The sequence below is a fragment of the Mesocricetus auratus genome, unplaced genomic scaffold, assembly GCF_017639785.1.
Source record: "Mesocricetus auratus isolate SY011 unplaced genomic scaffold, BCM_Maur_2.0 Super-Scaffold_100007, whole genome shotgun sequence".
Classification (NCBI taxonomy): domain Eukaryota; kingdom Metazoa; phylum Chordata; class Mammalia; order Rodentia; family Cricetidae; genus Mesocricetus; species Mesocricetus auratus.
The window spans coordinates 23466322-23490073 of NW_024429191.1; the positions used below are offsets into that span (position 1 = coordinate 23466322).

The following is a 23752-nucleotide window of genomic DNA, read 5'->3' on the forward strand; positions in this document are numbered from 1 at the left end:
ATTTTGCCTTTCTGGAGTCTGTTATAACATCTTGAGCAGCCATTCTGCCCCTGAATGCCTGTTGGGTTATTTCAAGTGAATCACTTAATTGTCTACAGCACTGTGGCAGTGAGCCTTATCTGCCCGCCTGTCTAGGGATAAATTCCTAAAATGGAACTGTGCATGACAAGATACGATTCTCAGAACCTTGCCTGTCACCAATCAAATTCTCAAGAGGGTACAGCAATGTACAGTATCGCTGGTAATGGTGCCTGCTCCCCAGTAACGTTGCTAGCCCAGGTAGAATCCCTGTAAAATAAAATGCAGTGCCCTTGGATCAGCTGAAAGTGATGTCTCATTGGCCGTGGGTAAAAAGAGCGGAACCCCAGCTCAAGAAGAAAGGTGTGGGGAAGGGCACTCTCTTAGGCCTCACAGGGGCCCATGAACTCCTGACTGTAGCAAGGAGTGGGCCCAAGCTCCTGTGAGGGGCTGTGTGGGGGCTGTTGGGAGGCTCTGGTGGAAAACTCTTGCCCCCTCTTAACCCTGGCACTGCAGTGTGTACTGCAAGTGGCAGCCACTCAGTAATTGGATGCTTTGGAAGCAGAGTTTCAATTATCCTGAGGCTCGGGGTCCCTTGCAGGTCACTGGAGCAGATGGTGCCAGAGTCTGGAGTCATTAGAGCAGCCCTCATAGATGGCCTTATCTTTTCCATTGCTGATATTTTTAGTCACAAGGAAAAAAAATCCAATCAGTTCAGAGCACCTCTGACTTTTGAACTAACCATTATGATTTTTGTTTGTTGGTTTCTTTCCTCTTGATTTTTTTTCCTATTAAATTTTTTAGATAAATTTATTTTGCACTCCCCTCTGTCTGTCTGTCTCTGTCTGTCCCCCCTCTCGGGTGTGTGTGTGTGTGTGTGTGTGTGTGTGTGTGTGTGTGTGTGTGTGTTGTCTAAGCTAGTCACAGCTTACTTTTTTTGGTGTGTGTGACAGGCTTTCACTATGCAAGCTTGGCTGGCCTAGAACTCTTCGTGTAGGGCAGGCTGGACTTGAACTCAAAGAAGTGCACTGGCCTCTGTCTCCTGAGTATCAGGATTAAAAGTGTGTACCACTATGCCTTGCTTACCTTATATTTTGAGACATTAAACAAAGCTTCTTCTTTTTTTTTTTTTTTTTTTTTTGGTTTTTCGAGACAGGGTTTCTCTGTATTGTTTTGGAGGCTGTCGGTCCAGCCCGGGCTCGAACTCACAGAGATCTGCCTGCCTCTGCCTCCCGAGTGCGAGTGCTGGGATTAAAGGCGTGTGCCACCACCGCCCGGCTCAAAGTTTCTTTTTCTAATATTTATGTATTTATTTATTTATTATGAATACAACATCCTGCCTCCATGTATGTCTGCACACCAGGAGAGGGCACCAGATCTCATTATGGATGGATGGATGGTTGTGAGCCACCATGTGGTTGCTGGGAATTGATCTCAGGACCTCTGGAAAAGCAGTCAGTGTTCTTAACCTCTGAGCCATCTCTCCAACCCCAGACCAAGTTTCTTTTCTTTTCTTTCTTTCTTTTTTTTTTTTTTTTTTTTTTTATTTGGTTTTTCGAGACAGGGTTTCTCTGTATTGTTTTGGAGGCTCTCCTGGAACTCACTCTGTAGACCAGGCTGGCCTCGAACTCACAGAGATCAGACAAAGTTTCTTGAACTCACCTGTTCCCTACACTGATGGCCAGCAAGCCCCAGGGATCTACCTGTCCCTGCCTCCCTTGATTAGCTCCTGAGGGCAAGGACTGCACCTCCTTGTCCTAAGCAGGGCTTGCAGTTGCATGGGGGTCAGAATGTGCCCATCACAGGCACCTTATGCAGCCAAGAATGTGCATTACAGTCCACAGTTGCCTCCTTGGACTTCCCTATTACCACAGTCTGGAAGGACAAGCAGCCTAGGTACTAGTGATTCTGTCAGATGGTAGAAAAACAGCCTCAAGACCTGAAATACCTACTTCCAATCCCTAGTAAGCAGGAAAGTTAGATTTGTGAAACCTTGCCACCTGCTGTCCCTAGAGTTCCACCTCAGCCAAGACCTAACTTTTTGTTGTCACTATGTAGCCCTGACTGAGCTAGAACTCTTATGTAGTCCAGGCTGGCCTCAAACTCACAGAGATTCACCTGCCTCTGCCTCCTGAGTGCTGGGATGAAAAGCCTGTACCATCACATCTGACTCAAGACTTACTTTCATCCTGGCCTCAGTTTCCCCTCCCTCCTCTTCTCTCAGTCTCTCCCACCACCCCCGGCCACCTCCCTGTGTTCCCACCCCCCAATCTACTCCTCCTCTCTTTCTGTTTAGGAAAGGGCAGGTGTCCCATGAGTATCAACAAAACATGGCATTTCAAGTTGCAGTAAAACTAAGCACCTCACTATGTATTAAGGCTGGGCAAGGTGACCCAGTATGAGTAGTATGGTCCCAAAAGTCAGCAAAAGAGTCAGAGGCAGCCCCTGTTCCCACTGTTAGGAGTCCCACAAGAGGACCAAGCTACACAACTGTTAACATCAGAGTGCCTAGATCAGTCCCAGGCTCCCTGGTTGTTGGTTCAGTATCTGTGAGCCCCAATGAATCCAGGTTAGTTGATTCTGTGAGTTTTCTTGTGGTGTCTTGACCCCTCTGGCTCTTTTTTTTTTTTTTTTTTTTTTTGGTTTTTCAAGACAAGCTTTCTCTGTATTGTTTTGAAGGCTGTGCTGGAACTCGCTCTGTAGACCAGGCTGGCCTCGAACTCACAGAGATCCACCTGCCTCTGCCTCCTGAGAGCTGGGGTTAAAGGCGTGCGCCACCAACGTCCGGCTTGACCCCTCTGGCTCTTACAGTCCTTTTTTCCCCCTCCTCTGCAGGATTCTCACAGTTCCACCTAATGTTTGGCTGTGCATCTGCATCTGTTTCCATCAGTTGCTGGATGAAGCCTCTCTGATAACAATTGGGCTAGGCACCAATCTATGAATATAGCAGGATATCATTAGACATCATTACGTTGACATTTTTTTCTTCAAGTTATATTTGGTTCTATCTTAGGTCTCTGGGTCATCCAGTCTGTGGGTCCTGGTACTCCAGGCAGTGTCAGAGGTGGGCTTACTCTCCTGGCATGGGTTTTAGGCTATACCAGCCATTGGTTGGCCACTCCCTCAATCTGTAGGCTACCCTTATCCCAGCACATCCCATAGGCAGGACAGACTGTAGGTCGAAGGTTATCTGTCTGGTTGGTATCCCACTCCCTCTACCTGAAGTCTTGCCTAGTCACAGGAGATGGTCAGTTCAGACTCCGTATCTGTTATTGCTAGGAGTCTTAGCTGGGGTCATTCTTGGAGATTCCTGGGAGAGTCTCTTGTGCCAGGCTTTCTCGTGGCTCTGAAATGCCCACCCCTTTTCCAGTAGTCTTTCAGGGTTCTCCCCTTGTGTCCCCCCAACCTGATCATTCATGTTCCCATGTCCAGCTGCCTACAATCAGCTCACAAAATCTCTATTTCCCCTCCTAGTCAAGACTACTTTTTTTTTGTTTTTGTTTTTTGTTTTTTTGGGTTTTTTTTTGTTTTTGTTTTGTTTTGTTTTTGAGACAGCGTTTCTCTGGCTTTGGAGGCTGTCCTGGAACTAGCTCTTGTAGACCAGGCTGGTCTCGAACTCAGAGATCCACCTGCCTCTGCCTCCCGAGTGCTGGGATTAAAGGCGTGCGCCACCAACGCCCGGTCAAGACTACTTTTAATGGCTGTAGGCCATGAGCTAAGAAGTTGATATCTGTGGTATATAAGGGTGCAGCTGGGGGTGGCACAACATGGACTCCCCCTCAAACAGCCTGGGCCCTCCCTGAGCAGGGTGAGAAGGTGGGTGTATAGGACGCTTTTGAAGTAGTGCTAACATCAGCCTCCTTTCCCGCTACCTTTGGTTTTGACAGAACTGCAAACGAAGACTCCATTTGGTGCACACTGTAACACTTCTGCCTTCTCACCCACTTCTCTACGTTCATTCCCTGAGCCCAGCCACAGAAATAATTCTCCATAGTCCCAAGTGCCTCAGAGGTTAGTCCTCATGGTTTTGTTATTTAAGAACCCAGCTCAGCCGGGCGTTGGTGGTGCACGCCTTTAATCCCAGCACTCGGGAGGCAGAGGCGGGTGGATCTCTGTGAATTCGAGGCCAGCCTGGTCTACAAAGTGAGTTCCAGGACAGCCTCCAAAGCCACAGAGAAACCCTGTCTTGAAAAACCAAAAAAAAAAAAAAAAGAACCCAGCTCACCTCAAGCTCTCCATCCTCCTACCCTTCCAAGATTAGACTCTTGTAAATTTTTGCCCAACTCTTACGGTTACTTTAAAACCCAACCATAAAGTAGTTTCTGGGAGATCTCATCAGATCAGTAGGGAACATCTTGCAGGGGTATGAGAACACCCAGGAGGATGGCTGACCTGAAGCCCTTCCCTTTTTTGGGAAGGAGATTCTTAGTTAAGAGGGAAGAAGTCAGTGCACCTACCATTAGGCTTTGCTGCTCCTGAGTTGGGGGGAGCTGATATCTCTTTGGACTATTTTTATTTTGTCAGTACTCAGTGTGACCCACTATAGAGCACCTTTGTCTACAGCTTTTAATGTGCTCCATATATAACCCATTATCCTGATGCTCTGCCAGGGGAAATATATCCCAAAAGCTGCCCTTAGCATACCTAAGGACATTCATAGAAAATCAGTTACAGCCATATGTAAATGACCACAAGAGCCAATAATGACAGTATAAGTTTAATGGGTGCTTACAGTGTGCTAGCGAGTTGATGTCTGTAGCCACCATTTAATGAGTGCTCAACTGTCTGCTAAGAGCTGGATTTCCCTTCTGTTGCTAAGACCTCTTGCAACCCTCTCCAGTGTGTCCTATGATCTTACAGATAGGAGAGTTAAGTTTATAGAATTGAATAACTTACCCAAGACCACAAAGCTAGTAGTTTGGAAAGTTCAGTTCAGTACACACACACACACACACACACACACACACACACACACACACACACACACACACACACCGTCCATTTACAACAGACGAGAGGATTTGCCTGGGGAGTATTGAAAAGCTATAGAGGAATAGAGGATGCCATTTGAAAGACGAGGGCAGGTAGAGACGGGTACGGAGGAGTTGGTCTAGCAAGGCCCAGGACAGCATGTGGCAGTCACACAAAGCATGAGCCCCATGGGGACTACCTTGGTGATTTAGAGGGAGATGGGGATAGACCAAGACTGTTGGCATTTGACATGCTGGTCTCCCTAGAAGTTTACGCTTTATCTTCAAAGCATGTGGAGAGCTGGCTCATTGTTATTGGATGCTGGTTTGTAACCACCCAAGGCAGTGGTTTGTGAACCAGCACAGGAAGAGTGCATGCCTTTAGGTTTCAGCATTAGGGTCAGGAAAACCAGTGGACAGAAGCGGAAAGGCTGCATGTTGCTCCCTGGTTGGAATAAAGGAGCTCCATAGCAAACATTGTTCTTGGAGAGTCCCAAGAGGAAACCTTGTCTGGTAATGTTGAAGGACATGCAGCCCACTAAAGGAAGTTGCTGCTGTTCACTAGATGCCTATAGGGTACCTGCCAGAGACTGCCAAATGAATGCCTTGTACACATACTTTCATCTGGTTATGGAAGTGGCTTCAGAGAGATGAAGAATGTAGCTCAGTTTGCTGAGTGCTTGCTTAGCATGCGCAAAACCCTGAATTTTATCCCCAACATCACATAAAACAGCATGATGGCAAAAAAAAAAAAAAACCAAACAAACAAAAAAAAACCCAGCATGATGGCACATACCTATAATCACAGTTCTCAGGAAGTGGAGGCAAGAGGGTCAGAAGTTCAAAGTCATCTTTGGACACATAGCAAATTGGAAGACAGCCTAGGATATATGAGGACCCCGTCTGAAGAAGGGAAGGAAGAAGAAATAATTGCTCAAACATTCCTAGCAGCCCTTTTTTGTGGTACTTTTCATTTCCCTCTCAGCTGACTGCACACGAAGCATTGGGAGCCTCTATGATTTCAGTGTAGAGTCCTTTACCCTTTTTGAATTGGCTTGCAAAGTGCAACGCAGTGCTAGCAATAGTTGCTGAACTCTTGATTCCCTGAGTCAGGTGTTTGAGAGATGAATGTAATTCCTAGAACTGCTGTAACAAAGAAGTAGCTGGGGGATTTAAAATGGCAGAAATGTGTTCTCTTGGTTCTGAGGTACAAGTTTGACTCATGATGTCATCTCTCAGAAGGGCTCCATTCCTACTTCTCCCAGCTGCTGGTGGCTGATGACAGTCTATGGTACTCCTTGGCTTCTAGTCGAATCTCCTCAGTTCCTCCTGCTCTGCCTTAACAAGGTTTTCACTGTGTCTCTCTTTACCTTGCCTTCTTTCTGTGTGTCTGTTTTGTTTTATGTTTAAAAAAATTTTTTAATGTTTATTTTATCTGTCAGGCTTGGTGGCACACATCTTTGATCCCAGAACCTGGGAGGCAGAGGCAGGCAGATCTCTGAGTTCGAGTGCCAGTCTGGTGTACAAAAGCTAGTTCCAGGACAACCAGGGTTTATCAAAACCCTGTCTTGATAAACAAAAACAGTGCAACAACAACAAAAAAATATATTTTATCTTATGTTTGTGAGTGTTTTCCCTGCATGTATGTCTGTATACCACTTACATGCCTGGGTTCCTTGGAGGTCAAAAGATGGCATTGGATCCCTTGGAACTAAGCTTAAGGGTAGTTGTGAGCCACAGTATGGGTTCTGGGAATTGAACCCGGATCCTATGCAGGACCAAGTGCTCTTAACTACTGACCATAGCTCTAGTCCCTATTTCCTTTTCCTAATCCACCCTGGCCCTGTTTTATCTTCGTTTCACCTGGGAGGATTCTGTGTCTAAGTAAGGTCGCATTCTGAAGTCCTAGGTAGACTTTACAGGAATGAATTTACAGGAGACCCTGTTGACTGCTGCATAGTGAGGAGATGCTGTTGTAAGCCAGTCTTCAGGAGATCCTGGTGCTTGTGGTCAACTGACTATCATTTGAGAGACTGGAAGTGAGTGGGGCAGGGGAACAGAGCCCCTTTGCAGAAGTAAGGGTGGAAGTTAATTTCCTATTGATCCATGGCGGGCTTCACTACGGTGCCCAGGAGAGACCACAAAAAGAATCTGAAGATGAGTGATAGGAGCTTTGAGTGTCATTGAGGTGCTTTAGGGTTCTCGACAGAATCACAGTGCTGACTGGCATCGTAGACTGCTTACTTAGCATGTGCAGGCCTTGGGTCACTCCCTAGCAGAGAGAGGGGATGGGGGGGGGCAGGAGAGAAGTAGATGGAACTGACTGTTAACGAGAAAGGGAGAGCGGAGGGAGGGAGGGACGGAAAGAGGAACAGGAGCTGGAGAGGTGGTGGAGGAGGGACCCAGAGAAGAGAGCTGTAAGACCAGATCAATTATAGAGTCGGCAATGAAGCAGGGACACACTGGCCCCACCCTAGATAAGAGGGTGTAGGAGGACGAAGAGTCTCCTCAGTCCAGGAGGTGTGAGGGATGCCGCCATATCAGGAGGATGGCTGACCTGAAGCCCTTGGGGGTGTGATGAAAGAGGCTGTGTGCTATATATGGGGGTATTTGGGGTCTGAGTGGGATGGCAGACCAGCGAGGGGTGAGCAGGCATGTGTGGTCACTGTCAGATGTCTCAGCTGTAGCTGGACTTGGTACTGAATGAATATTGAATGCATTGAGGGCCAGTGACTGTGGCTCTCAGGAATGAGGCGATCTGGGGAATTGACACGTCTGCCATTTGCTGAGGAGTCCAGGAGGCCAGTGACGGATGTCACAGGCATGACTTCTCACCCTGCTGGAAGGAAGTTGGGCCCAACTTCCGCAGAAGGGGACATTACCAGCACTGTTGGCTTTTGGAGAATGTTGAAACAGTGTCTGCTGGAGCTGTTCACGCCTTACGGAAATGCCTCCTCAGGCTGAAGTAGTAGGCTGAGAGGAGGAGGAGGAGAGGCTGGGGCCTTGCTCAGAGGCCTTTGAAAAGCCCCTCCCCCTCTCCTTGCATTTTTCTCTTGAGATTTGCAAGTCTCCACTTCCTGTCGGTCACCTTAGTTGCACATGGTGTTTCCTCACCTCTTGCTTCACGGTAAATATATAGGCTTGCGAATGTTATGTTTTAAGTCCGTCTGTACAAATGTCCGGTAGAACTCTGCATTTATCAGAAGGCTGTGCAAAGTTGTTTATCACACTGAAAAATTCCAAACACCCGTGAAATCCAGGGAGAGGAGTAGAAGCTTGGGGAGCTGGCCTTCCTTGCCTTAAGGGTGCCATGTCTCATAGTCTTAACAAGCTGGAACACAGGGCTTCCATGGGGTAGGCAGGTCAGTGTTCACAGAGGACCGGAAGCCACCAGAATTGTGAGTTGTATAGTGTTATGTATGAGATGGGGTATGGGTATGTGTTTCATCCTGATGCTAGTCCCTGTACCTTTGGTAGGCACCTGACCCTTGGCTGCCTGGGCTTCCTCATGCTGGCTTCTCCTTACCATGAAAGACATCTCTCAGGCTGTTAATGTCATGGCCATAGGGAAATTCGTTCTGAGGCAGTTTGGCAAGTGGAAACTGCAATTCTTAATCTCAGCCAGCTTTTCCTAAATCTCTGGGATCAGAGGAATCATCAGATTATGAACCAACTGAGCCAGGGATTTTCACGAGAGTCCCACCTTGCTCAAGCTCTGGAGGTTTCCTTTTCCCACACGCTGCTCACCAGCCAACCCCCCTAAAGCACGGTTTCAGTCTAGGCTTTCTGGAGTGTTGTCACTCTGCCCTCCAAAAGAGAGGTGGTGGTATTGTGTGGCAAAATAAACCTAGTGTACACTTCCCCTAAATTGTATAAATATCCTTTACCAAACAAATGTTTCAGGGACCGTGTTGATAGGAGTGAGCGGTGTGGTATGTGGTGTTTCCCAAACTGGCCTGTGGAACCCTTTTCCTTAGGAAGCATGTCACAGGACTGATTTGCCTTGCCGTGCAATGCACAGTGGGAAACATTGCCTTTGATGTGTCTGATAGGTAGATAATTTGTCATTCTTTTTATGGTCTTTTTAACATAGAAAAAGAAAACTGCAAAATTTCTCTAATAATTAATATATCCTTCATAAACTTTATTCCCAACTAAAAGCATCACAAAATATTTCTAGTTACATAAAATCGATGGGTTTCATTATGACATTTTCATAAGTCATTGTACGTTGCTCATATTTATAATTCTTCTTGAGGCTCCTGAGGCACTGTGAAAGCACCTGTCCTGTCTATACTTAGGCAAGAAGAGAGCTTCCTCTTTCTCCGCACTGCAGATGGCCAGTTTCTCAGGCCTCCCTTTTGATCTCGTGAGTGTCACAGTTGCCTACTGACCTCATCACTTGCTCTCACCTCTGTAATTCTACTAGTGTGTGTGCCATCCTCAAAAATAGGAGCTTTGGGCAATTGTTGGGCATCTCTTTTGTATCGGGCATTGGGGTCACAAGCTGAATGACATGAACCTGGTACCCAGCCCCATATAGTCTGTCAAGGAAGGCAGTAAGAGTGAGCCTGTGGACATGAATGAATGAAAAGCCTGAGATGTTTAGGGAGTGATTGGCAGAAACTTGGCAGGGAAATGACTTTTAAGCCAGTGTCTGAAGAAGAAAATAATGCAGACCAGAACACCAAGGGTGAAAACTGGGGGTGTCACTTCCACCCCATAGAGGAAGCCAGAGAGCACTGACCTTCAGATGTCAAGGTTTCAATGGGTCATCGACTTCTGTGGCTGGGCAGCTACAGGGCTGGCTGGCTCTGGCTCCTGTCTTGAGCCTGTGCACTTGGAGCTGGCCCTACACACCAGCACTACCAGCACTCCTAAGTCCAACACAGACATCGGAGAATTTGCTACTCTACCAAGGTCAGTGCCACTGTGCCGGAGGTGTGGCGGAGGGGATGGGGCAGTGTCTTTGCAGACCTGGCCAGACATCCCCACTGCCTGTATATGCAGCTCAGTGTGGGGACTCTGTGCAGTTTATGTATGAATCATGTATCCTTGTTTCCCTGAACTCTCCCTCTAGGGTAACCCTCTTTCTGCTGCAGAACCCCAGGTTGGTTTTCCAACAGTGGTTTCTTTAAATGTATATTGCATTTACTTTTTACTTGCTTTGTGTATGCATTTGTGTGTGTGTGTGTGTGTGTGTGTGTGTGTGTATCTGTGTGTGAGCACAGATCTGTGTATCATGTATGGAAGACAGAGGACAATTTGCAGGACTTTGTCTCATCTTTCCTAATGTGGGTCCCAAGGATTATCAGGCATGATGGCAAGCACCCTTACCTTCTGAGCTAGCTATCTGAGCTAGCAGCAATTCTGAAGAAATCAAACCTGACTTGACATCACCACCTCCCCTTTCCTCTGAATGGCTCTTCCTGACTCAGAAGTGCTGCCCACCAAGTCACAACAGAGAGGGAGTCCCTCTGTGGGCAGTGACACCCCCACATTGGTTACCACGAGAAGGACGAGAAGGACACAGGAGAGCTAAGGGAGCCTGAGGGGAAAGGAGAGCATAAAAGGCCAAAGGCATAGGAAGGATTTCCCCTAGACATTCCATTCATTTATTCACACATGCCTTCACTAATTCAATAGGTATTCATTAGTCCTTACTGTGTGGTAAGTAACACTTTGTTTAGAAAGACCTGCTGGTTGTGAGAAACTCCTGGAATGCTGTCATATGGGGCAGAGGCTGAGGAAGGTCTCAGAGGGAGAACAGAGGCCAATAGAAGAGAAGCAATCCATGTTTCTAAAAAAAAAAAATCAGGGCTGTGAAATACTATGCAGCCACTGAAAATGTTCAAGAAGCTTTCCAAAGGAGAAGCAGGATGCTGTTGTGTGATCCCATGTTCTGAAAACTCTAGAGAATCCACTGCCCTTTTCTGAATCCCTCTGAATCATAAAGGAACTGGTGGGGGTCCCATGCCTTTAATCCCAGCACTCAGAGGCAGGTGGATCTCTTGAATTACCGGGCAGCCAGGGCTACACAGAGAAGCCCTGGTGGGGGCTTGGGGGGGTAGGCACAGGGGTGGGAAGAATTCATAAAGGTTATTTTGGGTATTTTTATGAAAAGCTGAAGAGATGAGTCAGTGGTTAAGATGCGCTTGCAGAGGACCCAGGTTTAATTCCCAGCAATCTCATCGAGTGGCTCCCAACTGCCTCTAACTCCCAGTCCCAGGATGTCTGTCCTCTAAGGGCAACTGTACATACATAGAGCACATAAACCCAGGGACACGCGCGCGTGCGCGCGCGCGCGCACACACACACAGGTACATAAATACAAATAAATCTTAAAATTCCTCAGTGAACATAAAACTTTACAAAAATTGCTCAGTAGTAGGAAACTACTGGCATGCTGTATACATTTCAGGAGGGTGCAGTCGGATGCTCACTCAGCGTGGCAGCTTCCCAATTGAAGAGCTGATTAAAGGGGAAGGGGGGAATGTTTGAGTTGGACCTCAATGCAGTAGTGACCTAGCCCTCTCCATACCTTTTCTTTTCTTTGAGGTACAAATTTAGTATTTAAGTTATAAAATTATATATTGATTTTCTTTATTCAGACAAAATTGAAAAGTTTAAGAGCAAAACCATGCAAATTCCAGCCCATTTCATTCCCTGCCCACTGTAAACATTTTGGTGCATACCTTAACAAAAAATTATATTTTAGTTAATGGTAATTATTTAAAAAAAACCCAGCTATGATAACAAAGGCAGGTTTTTGCAAGGTGTGTTTCCCTGAATTCTGGTGACCCTGGCCATCTGTCCCTGGTCTCCATCTGCTCATCTCTCCGAGCACCTGGGACAGAAGGCGTTCCTGCCTGGTTCAGGTGATAAGGGGCCAACATCTGGGGAGTATGGATAGTCTGGAAGGGCCTTCAATCCATCTGTCCCTGTTGTCTCCTCTCCACCCCCCTGTAACCTTGCTGCTGGCTATATTGGTGCTGAGAGGAAGGTCACCCTGCCTGGCCACGTTCCTACAGCCCACCCTGCCAAGCTGGTTGCTGATGCCTGCCAAGCGCCTGCCTGATCTTGAGAGAGCTTTGCAAGCCGCCCTGGGCATGCTGCTCCTTTGTCCCTGAAATCCAGGCCACTCGCCAGCGCCAGCAAGGCCTGCTTCCTGTACTCTAGCTGCTGCAGCCTGACAAGGCTTAGGTCAGGAGTGCTTGGGGAATGAAGAATGCAGATCCTTAGGGCAAAGCCGCGCCTAATGAGTGCCTCTCCCCTGCTAATTGGGTTAGCGACATAATCAGCTGGACTTTCAGACTGAGCAGGGCGAGCATGCTGCAGGCCCTGCACCGCTGCTGTTCCTGTGCCAAAGCAGCACCCTTCTCTGGGGGGACAGGAAGAAACTCAGGCTCAGCATGACTAATTCCATTTGGTTTGGGGGCCCTGCAGAGCAAGCTAATAGACAGCTGTCCTTTTCACCAGAGGCTCCCTCGGCCCAGCTGTCCACACACCCCAAGGTAGAAAACTTTGTTCCATGTTAACGCAAAGAAAGTTCCTTTGAGAGCCCTCTAGCCTTCCACTAGGCTCCAGGCCTCAGATAAACCCTGCTTATCTGGAGTTTGATTACCCAGTTCCAGGGATGGGCCATTCTGCGTTCTCACTTGGATCCCTGGTGTGTGCCAAATACGTTAAATTTACAGCAACGTGACCCATATTTCTCAGACAAGGTCGCTGAAAGTCAGATTTCTGTGCCCAAGGTTAGCAAATAGTAGAAATCAGTTTCCCGGCCGGAGGAGCTGCTTACACACATCATTTGTTGTGAGGAACGGTGACCATTCTCTCTCAGCATACATTTTCAACACGTGCTCGTGTGTCAGCCGTTACATTGGATGTGGGGCAAACTTGGATGAGTAGCACCTGGCCTTGGCTGTCTGGAATCTGCTGTTTAGTGGAAAGACATAAATAAGCAGAGTTTTGGCCGTGAAGAACAAATATTCAGAAAGTAGGTCAGTGGGTAGTATGCTTGCCTAGCATACTGACTCCCGAGCATCACACAAAAGAGTTGTGGTTGCATTTGGGAGGGGAAGCAGGAGGATCAGAAGTTCAAGGTTACCTCTACCACACAGTGAGTTGAAGCCTGTGTGAGCCATGTAACCCTCCCCCCTAATAAGCAGCAGGTGAGGAGAGAAAGGAGAACCCCACTTGGAACAATAGAAGTGGGGGGCGTGTCTCTCAGGAAATGACTTTTAAGTGTTTGATGGTCAAGATGAAGTAGGAAAAATAGCTCCAAGAGCCAGCCTAGCTGTGGCTGTCAGGAGCTTGTCAGCCCGTGCCTAGTCTTTTCTGGAAAGCCTTGCTCTTCTCTACTCCTTGGCATGCACGGCTGCTTACTGCCTTGTTATGTGTCTTCTTTATGCTTTCTCTTCCAGAAGCTCAAGGAAAGAGCTTTTTCCCAGGAACCAGTAAGAGGACAGATAGGGTGCTCTGTAGAGCTCTCTTCTCTCACTTGACAAGAGGGAGGGAAGATCGTGAAGGCACTGAACTTGGCTGTGTAGAGCTCCAAGGGAGGGAAGCCAGCCGGGTCCTCATTTATCTGATTGTGCTGGCTAAACTACCCTGATGAGGGTAACATGGCCCGGGCAAAGGCCATTTGGCAAAGGCTAATATGGCAGCTGCAACACCGATGGCCTGAATTTAGAGCCTGGTGTTTAGAGGGAACACTCAGGCAGCCTGCGGGGTTGTGGGGTCTGCTGGAGGTTGGGGGTGGGGTTGCTGCGGAAGCTGGAACCCTACAGCAAGTGCTGCTACTGCCTGCATTGGCTTGAGCCCAATACTGGGCTGCTGCAGAGATCTCATGGAAGGCTTCTCAGACCAGGTAGAAGCCCTACTCTAAAATTTTCTATGACTCCTTGTTGTCCTCAGGGCAGAACAGACTTCTTAGATCAAACCCTAACCACCTTCCAGTCTGCTTTATCTAGGCTTTCCAAGTCATTGTTTCTCCATGTAGCCCTGGCTTTGCTGGAACTCACTCTGTAGACCAGGATCTCTGACCTCAAACTCAGAGATCCGCCTGCCTCTGCCTCTGGAGTGCTGGGATGAAAGGCGTGTGCTACCACCACGGCCCGCCTGGCCCACCTGGCTCTTTTAACCACTACCTGTTACCTCTGCTTTATAGATACTGTCCAGCTTGAGTGACCTTCCCTTCCTGCATCTTCTGAGGCAAATTCTTACACTTTCAAGACTTGCCTCTCGAGCTGCTTGGGGCACATTGGTCATTCCAGTGCTCAGGAGGCAGAGACAGGAGAAGCGAACATTCAAGTGAGTTTCAGACTACCAAAACCAAAGAAAAGCTTGTCTGTGTTTCCTTTCTGATGTCCCCTGGCATCTACTAGACCCAGAGCTGTAGCTAGAGTACACCTTCCTCGATCCATGCTTCAACAGTTAGTTATTGGGCATCCAGCTGTTGTATTCACACCGAGGGGCTGGGGTTTGGAAGCTTCCCTTAAGAGTAACCACATAAATCCACCAAGCAATGTAGAGGGAAAAAAAAGCATCCTGCTTTGGCAGGTCATTTGCCTAATTTAAGCTGGGAATAAAATACCTTCATGATTTCAAAAATAAAATGTTCATTTGCTCATGGCCGCTCAAGCACATAATCCCAGAACCTAATGGGCTAAGGTGGAGTGTGAAGTCAGCCTGGGCCAATTTAGAAAGTTTTAGGCCAGCTTGAACTACATTGCAAAAGCTGCCTCAAATAAATAAATAAATAAAACCAAGCATAGTGATTCAGACTGTAATTCCTGCACCTGAGAGATGGAGATGGTAGGAGTTCATGGCCATCCTGGGCTGCACGGTGAATTTGAAGCCAACTTGGCTACCTGCTTCAAATAAGTAAGTAAGTAAGTAAATAAATAAATAAATAAATAAATAAAGCCAAGGATAGTGACTCAGACCTGTAATTCCTGCACCTGGGAAGGGAGACGCTATGAATTCAAGGTCATCGTGGGCTGCACAGTAAATTTGAAGCCATCTTGGGCTGCCTGAGACCTTGTCTCCAAAAAACTAAGTAGCCATTTACTGGGCAACGAAGCACCATCGGAATTATGGACTCAAAACAGCTGCCAATGCCTGCCCTGGGTTTGCACAAGAATGGGCCTGTGAGCAGTCAGGAGCAGTGGAGGAAAGGTTCAGAGAGCCTCAGCCCTACTCCTGAATTTGCTATTGTTGCTAAAAATCCCTTCCCAGTGAGAGAACTTGGTGGATCCCTACACCTGAGGTCTTAACTACTAAGCACTACTCAGCCAGAGTTCACCCTGGGGGAACCAATGATTTTGTCTTCCTTATAGAGCATAGGGGTTGCTTAAAGGGATGTGAGTGTCCCCCCAAAAGCAATACCTGGAAAGCCTTGACACAGCAGGGGTGAGAGCTTCCTATAGTTTGATAGATGGAACTTCCCCTCACCAACACTCCCCTGGCCTACATACTCCAGCCCCTCCCAGAAGCCAAGTGCAGTTAAGGCAGGATTGTATGCCAAGAGTGGTAGAGAATGGCTAGATTTTCAGGTGACATCTTGTGACCCTAAGTGGGTATAAACAGTCGACAAGCCCAGCTGGGACAACCTTTTGCACGAGGACACAGCTGACTGTCCCAAGATGGTGGTTGTTTGACTTGGAGAACAGTTACAATGACTACTGATGTATTGAAGAAAGGGGGAAAGTCATTGCCCTCAGTTGGGTACCCACCGGTGACCCCTCCAGGCTCTAATAGATAGTTCCAACCTCACACAGATGGCACTGGTTAAACTAAACAAGACACACACGTAGAGCTATGTGATACGCATAGGAAAATGTCAGAATGAAACCCATTATTTTGAAAGTCTTCTGGCCTCTGGTTCTCTTGCTAGTTCAGCAAAGCCTTGAGATTGAGGGACTTTTTAAAACTAGGTTTTCTTCCACGCACGAACTAAGAGACAGAAAGGAATTTATCCAGACCTGATCTCTAGAGCTCTGAGGACAAGCCAGAAGAGAAGAAGGGTTTGGGAGAACCGAACTCAAGCTTCGGACCGGCCTCCCTCCCTTTAGGGAATCTGGCTGTCGTGCATCAGCAGCTTGCATTGCGGTCCAGCCATGTTTTCATTTCTTGTTGGTCTGTCCCAAGAAGTGGGAGTGACTGAGTGCAATAGGAGGACTTGCACCCTGCTACTTCCCACAGTAGTTGTCCTTTTTGACTTCCCCACTACCCATGTACAATGGTTCTCATTTGCCCACGTCCCCACCAACATGTTTATTTTAAACTTGTGGGTTTTTTGTTTGGAATTTGTTTGCTTGTTTGTTTGTTGTTTTTTGTTCTTTTTTTTTATGTAACATCCATCCCCAGGGAATATGAAGTATTATTTCCCTGTGGTTTCCCCAGTGTTTAGCCATGTGCAACATCTTTTCCATTGCTTTCTAGCCATTTTAAACCTTCTTTAAAGAAATGCCTTCTGCATACTTTGCCTACTTCTGTTTTATTTTTTAAATCTATGCATATATGTGTATATGTGCAGGTGGCCAGAAAAAAAGGTGTCAGATCCCCTGGAGCCAAATTTACACAGGTGGCTGTGGGCTGGAATCAAACTCAGGTTCTCTGGAAAAACAACGAGCCCTCTTAATTGCTTAGCCATCTCTGCAACATGAAAGTTTCATTTTAAAGTCTACCTTACATTTCTTTCCGCTGCTTCAGCTTTTGGGATCATATTTAAGAAACCATTGCTTTGTCTAAAGTCATATGCATTTTCTCCTGTTTTCCTTTAAGAGTTTTTCCATTTCAAAGCCTACACTTAGGTTTGAATCTGCCTTTCTGAAGCTATATCCCCGGGGTCTAAAGTAATGCCTAGAGCGTAGAAGGTTTGTGGTAGTGAAATGAATGCGTTCATATCTCCAGTGAATGAACGCACAGACACGTCTTTCTAGTCCTCGTCTGCAGCTAGCTGAGTAAAGGGTTAGAGGGGTAAGGTGCTGGGTGCAGTTGCGGGGCCCTTGCCTAGCTTGTGCGTGGCTCTGGGTTTGACCCGCAACACCATTTGAGAGATGGGCTGACATCTATGTGGGGGTTCCAGTTTGCTTAATGGTACTAATAAGTACTCATGATTCCTTGTCTGCAAATTTCCTTCCTGTTTTCCTTCAGTTTTGTTCCTCTTCTGTTTCTCTGATTAACAGAATGTCACTAGGACTTTGTGTGTGTGTGTGTGTGTGAGAGAGAGAGAGAGAGAGAGAGAGAGAGAGAGAGAGAGAGAGAGAGAGAGAGATTGAAAAGCACACATGCTACACTCAGCCACACATGAGAACTGAGCTAGCCCAGAATGTCACACACAGGTCCAGGCCACAGGACCAGCGGGGTTGTGAGCAAAACTGTCTCGGTACTTTCAGCAATCAGATGGTGGTGATGTCACAGATCCAGTGAGACACATTATGGACAGCCCAGCAGCATACGCCAGTGTCCAGCCCCCAGCATTCCTTAGTTCTGTGCCTGCAGCCTTTGTGGGTGTGCAGGCTGATGTGTGACCTCTGCTTCATCCTCTCTTGGACCTGCCCATTCTCTTCTTCCTCCACTTTGTTCTCCTGACAGGATTTTCTGCCAGGAAAATAGCACTAAGGCCAAAAGCTTGGAGATGTTTCCTAAACAAATATATCTAACCTACCTTGACCAAAAGGCAAATATCTTAGGTATATGATAAAAAAAATTAATGTGAAAATGTTGGTTGGAGCAGGTGATGCACAGCTGTAATCTCAGCACTTGGGAGGCTGAGACAGGAGGATGGCTACTTCCAGGACAGACTGGGGTACATAGTCCTTTATTTTAAGTAAGGGAGAAGACAAAAATGGGGAACTAGAGAGGTGACTCAGCAGTTAAGAGCACTTTCTGCTCTTTCGAAGGACACAGGTTCAGTTCCCAGAAGCTCCCAAGCTCTTCTGATGCCCTCCTCTGGCCTCCTAAAGCACCGGGAATGCACACACACACACACACACACACACACACACACACACACGCACGCACGCACGCACGCATGCACACGAGTAGGCAAATACTCATACACATAAAATAAAAATCAATCTCAAAAAAGAAAAACAAGATGTAATGGCTTACATCTGAAATCCCAGCATCTGGGAAGCTAAGCCAGCAGGATTTACTTGACTTCAAGACAGGCTATGGCTGCATAGAAAGTTCTAGCTAGTCTGAGCCATAGAATAAGACCCGGTCTCAAAAATAAAAACATTCTTCCTGTAATAATTCTTTCCTTGAGTTTCCTTGTGTTCATTAGATAAACTCAGGAAACATGGCAGTGTAGACATTATCAAGCAGACGTTACCTTGAGAGAGAGAGGGCTGATGGTGTTCAGAACCTGCAGTAGGGAACTGTTTGACAGTGGAGACAAAAGGCAAAATGTCCACCGTGAGTCACAGGACTTGCTAGTTCCTTGGACTATTCTTTCAAATCTTTCTGTTTGTTTACTGAGGCATGTTCTGTTGCCGTGGTTGTCTAAAACTCTCTGCGCAGACAAGGCTGGCCTCAAACCTTCAGCCATCCTCCTGCCTCTGCTTCCTGGGTACTGGGAATATAGTCATGTCCAACACCATCTTTTAGTTTAGTCTTGTTTTTGTTTGTTCGGGGGGGGGGGAATCAGTCACAGTCCTATGCAGAGGGAATTACAGAGAACCCTGAGAGGTTCCTGTGTGCTGGACATCCGCATCCATTTTCATCATACCTCAGCAATTGAAGAAGAAACAAAGGAAGAAACGTGATTCGACTGCTCGGAGAACCATAATTTGGATGTGGGTCTCTGCCTCCAGGCCTCCATTCCTTTGTGGGTTTAAGTATCTGCACAGCACCTTTCATGGGAAAATGCCTAATTTCTCTGTCGTCATGAAGGTCCTAATGGGCCTGTGCTTTGGAAGGGTGGATGGGAACTGATCTAGAGTTTCTAGAACACAAGTACCACATCTGAGGCTTGAAACAAATGAGCAAGGATGTAGAGAAATTGCTGCCCACCCTGCCAGTCCGTGGGCGGACCTGGGTCTCGGTGTCCTTGACCCTTTTTTGTTTGCCTTCCTCCAGGAACTGAAGCTTCCTACCTTCCGTGCCCACTCCCCGCTCCTGAAGAGCCGTCGGTTTTTTGTAGACATTCTGACCCTGCTGAGCAGACACTGCCATCTGTGCCCCTCAGCCCGGCACCTGGCCATCTACCTGCTGGACCACTTCATGGACCAGTACAACATCACCACCTCCAAGCAGCTGTATACTGTGGCTGTCTCCTGCCTCCTGCTGGCAAGTACGTAGAAACTTTTCCTTCTGCAGCCAGTTGAGTTGCTGCTAACCCACTACCTATTTCCATGGCCTCTACCTTTTATCCTTTGCTGGGTGGGAACCGTCTCTGTAACTGCCAATATTTCTTGCACCTATAGTGTACCAGAGAAACTAAGGATATTCACAGTTTGATCTTAATGAATCTACATTACAAGACAGTCTTGGTACCTGGTGTTATCAAGGCTCAGAGAGGCTTAGGAACTTGTTTTGGGTTGCCCAGCTAGTATGTGACAGACAGTATTTGAGACTGTAGCTGCTTGATGTCAGGCCTGTGTCCTCAACCTCATGCCTCCTGCCTCTTTCCATGAGGTCTCTAAATGGGCCCTAGCCTCCACTGTTTTCAGAGGTGTCTAGAGATGGAACTGCTCGATTTGGACCTAAGCTGGATCCATGATGTAGTCACCAGGCCTGAGCACATGGCTTGTGCAGGCTCTGCACTTTCCAAGGAGGCTTCACTGAAAACAGCCGAACTCTGGCCATCTGTCCTTCTTGGTGAGGATTACTCTATCACTGTACTTTAGCTTGGATGAGCTCCTGACCAGACAGGTCTACTATGTCACCTTGCCACTTAAAAACCACTCCGTGATAGACCAAGAGCCTCAGTATAATGGCCAGACCGCAGACTCTTTCCCTCTGGATTCATGTCTTTTTCCTTGTCACTCTTTGGATGGCAGCCACACTGGTGAAGCTCTGTCCAATCACAGACCTCTGCCTTCATTGCTTCTTGCTGCATTTGTGATCTTGGGCTACCCACCCCTACTGGAAACCTCCCCCACCTTTCTGAACAGCGGGGGTCACAGACATATAGGCACACAGGATCACGTGCTTAGAATTAACACCCACTAGGAATGGAGAGATGGCCCAGTTGGTAATGTGCTTGCTAGATGTTTGAGTCTCCATACCTACATAAATGCCAGGTGAATGTGTCAACCCCTCTATAATCCCATCACTGGGGAAGTTGGGACGGAGTCTGCAAGGCAAGTTGATTAATTAGACTAGCTGTGGATTTAAGTGACAGATCCTGCTTCAGTAAAGTGGAGAACAATCTAGAAGACATCTAATGTCAACCTCTAGCCTTCATAACACACGCACACATGTACCTATACACATGCAACACTGCACTCAGAGAGTTCCTGAGAAGGAAAAGAGCTTGGCACCCGATGTTCCCTCATAAGAGCATTTGTGGAAACAGCAAAATGAATGAAGTTTAGGAACCCCTCAGAGGAACTGGGGTTCCACTTCCCTGTGCTGGCAGCCCGTAGTGCATAAGAGTGGAATGTTCCTGAAATCCTGGGTTCAAACTAGCCAGTTGCCACTAAGGACATTTCCTTGGGACCCAATATTAATATTTTTACCACTGTAAGTCCCCGTGGCTTAAACACACACACACACACACTCTCTCTCTCTCTTTCAGCCCCCATGGCTTAAGCATATATATACTCATGAGCACACACACACACATGCACACAGCAGTTTTAAATTTTTATTTATTTGTTTGGTTGTTGGTTGACTAGATGGTTGGTTGATTTTTGAGACAGGATCTTGCTGTGTAATCCCAGTGAGTCTGGAAGTCCCTTTATAGATCAGGTTGCCCCCAAACTTTGTGGTCCTCCACAGTGTTATGCTACTGTGCCTGGCAGGAGAGTGACTTTCAAGTTTCCCACACCCTGCCTTATTTTCACCTAGGACCTCTACCCTATTGTAAGCTGTCTCTAATCTAGACCAGCTAGAATTTGCAAGTTATCAGTGGGAGCTAATTTTGCTCAGAGCCCAGCCTTTTGTAGCATCTTATCATCTCAGGAAGAGATGCAGAGGCCTGGGAGATGTCTCCATCAGAGAAGGGCAGCGCAGGCATCGTGTTTCAGGCACACCATGGCCTTTGGCCTGCTGCTTCTGTGATCTGTGGACTGCGTCGAGGCCTGCTGGGGGCAGGAGACTTAAATTTCCTTGGGGCTATGGAGCTCTTCCCCCAGCGTCTGTCTGGGGAGCCAGGATATAAGGCTCACACTGGAGACTCCATTGTGCTTCTGTCGCCATGGTGGAGGAAGAGGGCCTTCCAGATGGAGAGGCAGACGCCCCCACCCACATGTTGATGGGCCTCAGCCAGCCTGGGAAGGCAGAAATGGAGTTTTCAGAACACCTACCATATGTTCCAAGGCTCAAGGAAAGAAAAGTTCCTGGTATGGCCTGAAATCCTAGTCACTCCTCCTCCCTTTTCCTGGGCTCACACTCAGCCACAGGTTAGGTGGGGTGGGTCTCCTTGCCCGGGGAAGCTTGGAGTTCTGCTGATTTGGTGTCAAATTTCTCTGAGATAAGAAAACCTGGCACCCGCTGTCCCCACCTGTGAATTCAAAGAGTTTTGCTTTTTTAAAAGATTTTTAGTGTGTGTGTGTTTATTTATGTGTACATGAGTGCAGATGTCCATGGAGGCTAGAGGGTTGTATGTCCTTGGAACTGGCTTTGTCTACACAGACTTCTGTTGCCTTTCGTGGTCACTTGCAGACCCCACACCCTCCCTGGGAAAACAGTGCTCACTGCTGAGTGGTTTCCTGTGGGCTGGAAGCCCATCCGGCCCCTGGCTGACCACCTCAGGTCTGGAAAGCCATGGAAAGTGGGAGTAGTGGGATGATGGTCTTCTGCCTTTTAGGGTCAAGTTCTGACTCTTGTGGGGGGGTGTGGGTGTGGGTGCGCGCGTGCGCACATACACACATCCCCATTCTATACTATGCCGTGGAGGTCAGAGGGCAGTTCATAGAAGGATCAGTTTTCTCCTTCCATCCTAAGTCCTAGGGATCAAACTCAGGTCAACATGCTTGGCAGCCAGTGCCTTTACCATCTGAGCCATGTCGTCAGCCCCTGACCTTGGTTTTTAACAGGTGAACTGAGTTCTCCGACGGGCTCCAGGTCAGCCTGTCAGTTCCTAGTCCTCCCCAGGAGAAGGGTAGGAGGTAGTCATGTGATCTCTCTATCTGTCCAGAAAGAACTTGTGTCTGGATGGGGTCCTTTCTTAGGCAGGGTCCCTTAGCTCAGAGTGAGCCTGTCACTCGTAGCCTGCACAGGGGTTCATCTCCTCAGTAAAGTCCTTAAAATTACAAGTGCTTTATCAGTTAGAAATGAAATCCACAGAATATAATAAAGTCATTTTTCACCCCACTGAACAGAGGAAACCTCTGGAAGGCTTCCGTATCCTCCTACAATTAATCTAGTGTATTTTTTTGTAGAAATGTTCTGTATCCGTATTGGCATTCAGTCAGCTGATCCTCATTAGTCATTGATTCTACACTTACGGCTTATGCATTTATTTGTCTAACCACACCCTCCACCCCTCCACCCCCGGTGCTGGGGAATTGCACACAAGACCTTGTGTATGCCAGGCAAACACTCTATTGCTGAGCTACACTCCCAGCCCTTCATTTAAAAAAATATACATTAAGCAAAAAATGAATGCTGATGCTTTCATCTATGCACGGGGGCAGAGCCATTGAGACTGTTAATTGCCCTTTTTGTGTATTCCCAGCTGAGATGGAAAGGGGCCGCGCTCTGCCTTTGTTTCATCTCTCCTGTGGTAAACAAGTATTCTTCTGTGTTCCGGTTAGAGCTGTGTTTCCTCACACTCATGAGTGTTATTGGTGGCCCTGCTACATCAGGTGCCCCCAGACCTAGTCTCGAATGGTCATTGTCCTGTTTCCTGTGCTCAGGAAAGCTGTACTGTGCCTCAAGGAGAAGGTACATCTATTACTGGGTCAGACATTGGTTGTGCTTTTTGCCCTGTGTTCAGCATTAATGAATCATCAATACAGCATGTTAAGTGGAAATAAACAATTCAAAGTTATGTACGCTATGTATTGACCGACTGATGAAGTGTGGTTGTCTAAGGTTCATGGGGACCTCACCTCATTTCTTCTGTGTTCCGGTTAGAGCTGTGTTTCCTCACACTCATGAGTGTTATTGGTGGCCCTGCTACATCAGGTGCCCCCAGACCTAGTCTCGAATGGTCATTGTCCTGTTTCCTGTGCTCAGGAAAGCTGTACTGTGCCTCAAGGAGAAGGTACATCTATTACTGGGTCAGACATTGGTTGTGCTTTTTGCCCTGTGTTCAGCATTAATGAATCATCAATACAGCATGTTAAGTGGAAATAAACAATTCAAAGTTATGTACGCTATGTATTGACCGACTGATGAAGTGTGGTTGTCTAAGGTTCATGGGGACCTCACCTCATTTCTTCCCCCTAAAGGCATGAGTCAGTATTCAAGGTGACTTCACAGAATGTGACCATCACACAGAACAAAACTCACCAGGATAAATACACGTGATTGGGGCCTGAGAGATGGCTCAGTGGGTAGAGCACTTTGTAAAAAAACCCCATGACCTGGGCTTGCTTCTCAGGACCCACATAAGGGTGGAAGGGAAAAACTGATTTCAA

At 47.3% G+C, this 23752-nt stretch overlaps 1 protein-coding gene across 2 annotated transcripts in view; it reads left to right on the plus strand.

The window, feature by feature from the left end:
* Positions 1-23752, plus strand: part of Ccnjl (cyclin J like) — a 56238-nt gene that overhangs the window by 10786 nt on the left and 21700 nt on the right. For both annotated transcript variants that reach the window (XM_040748474.1, XM_005071924.4), the window contains exon 3: positions 19080-19293. In XM_040748474.1, coding sequence (XP_040604408.1) covers positions 19080-19293 — 214 coding nt within the window. The remainder of the gene's footprint in view (positions 1-19079; positions 19294-23752) is intronic.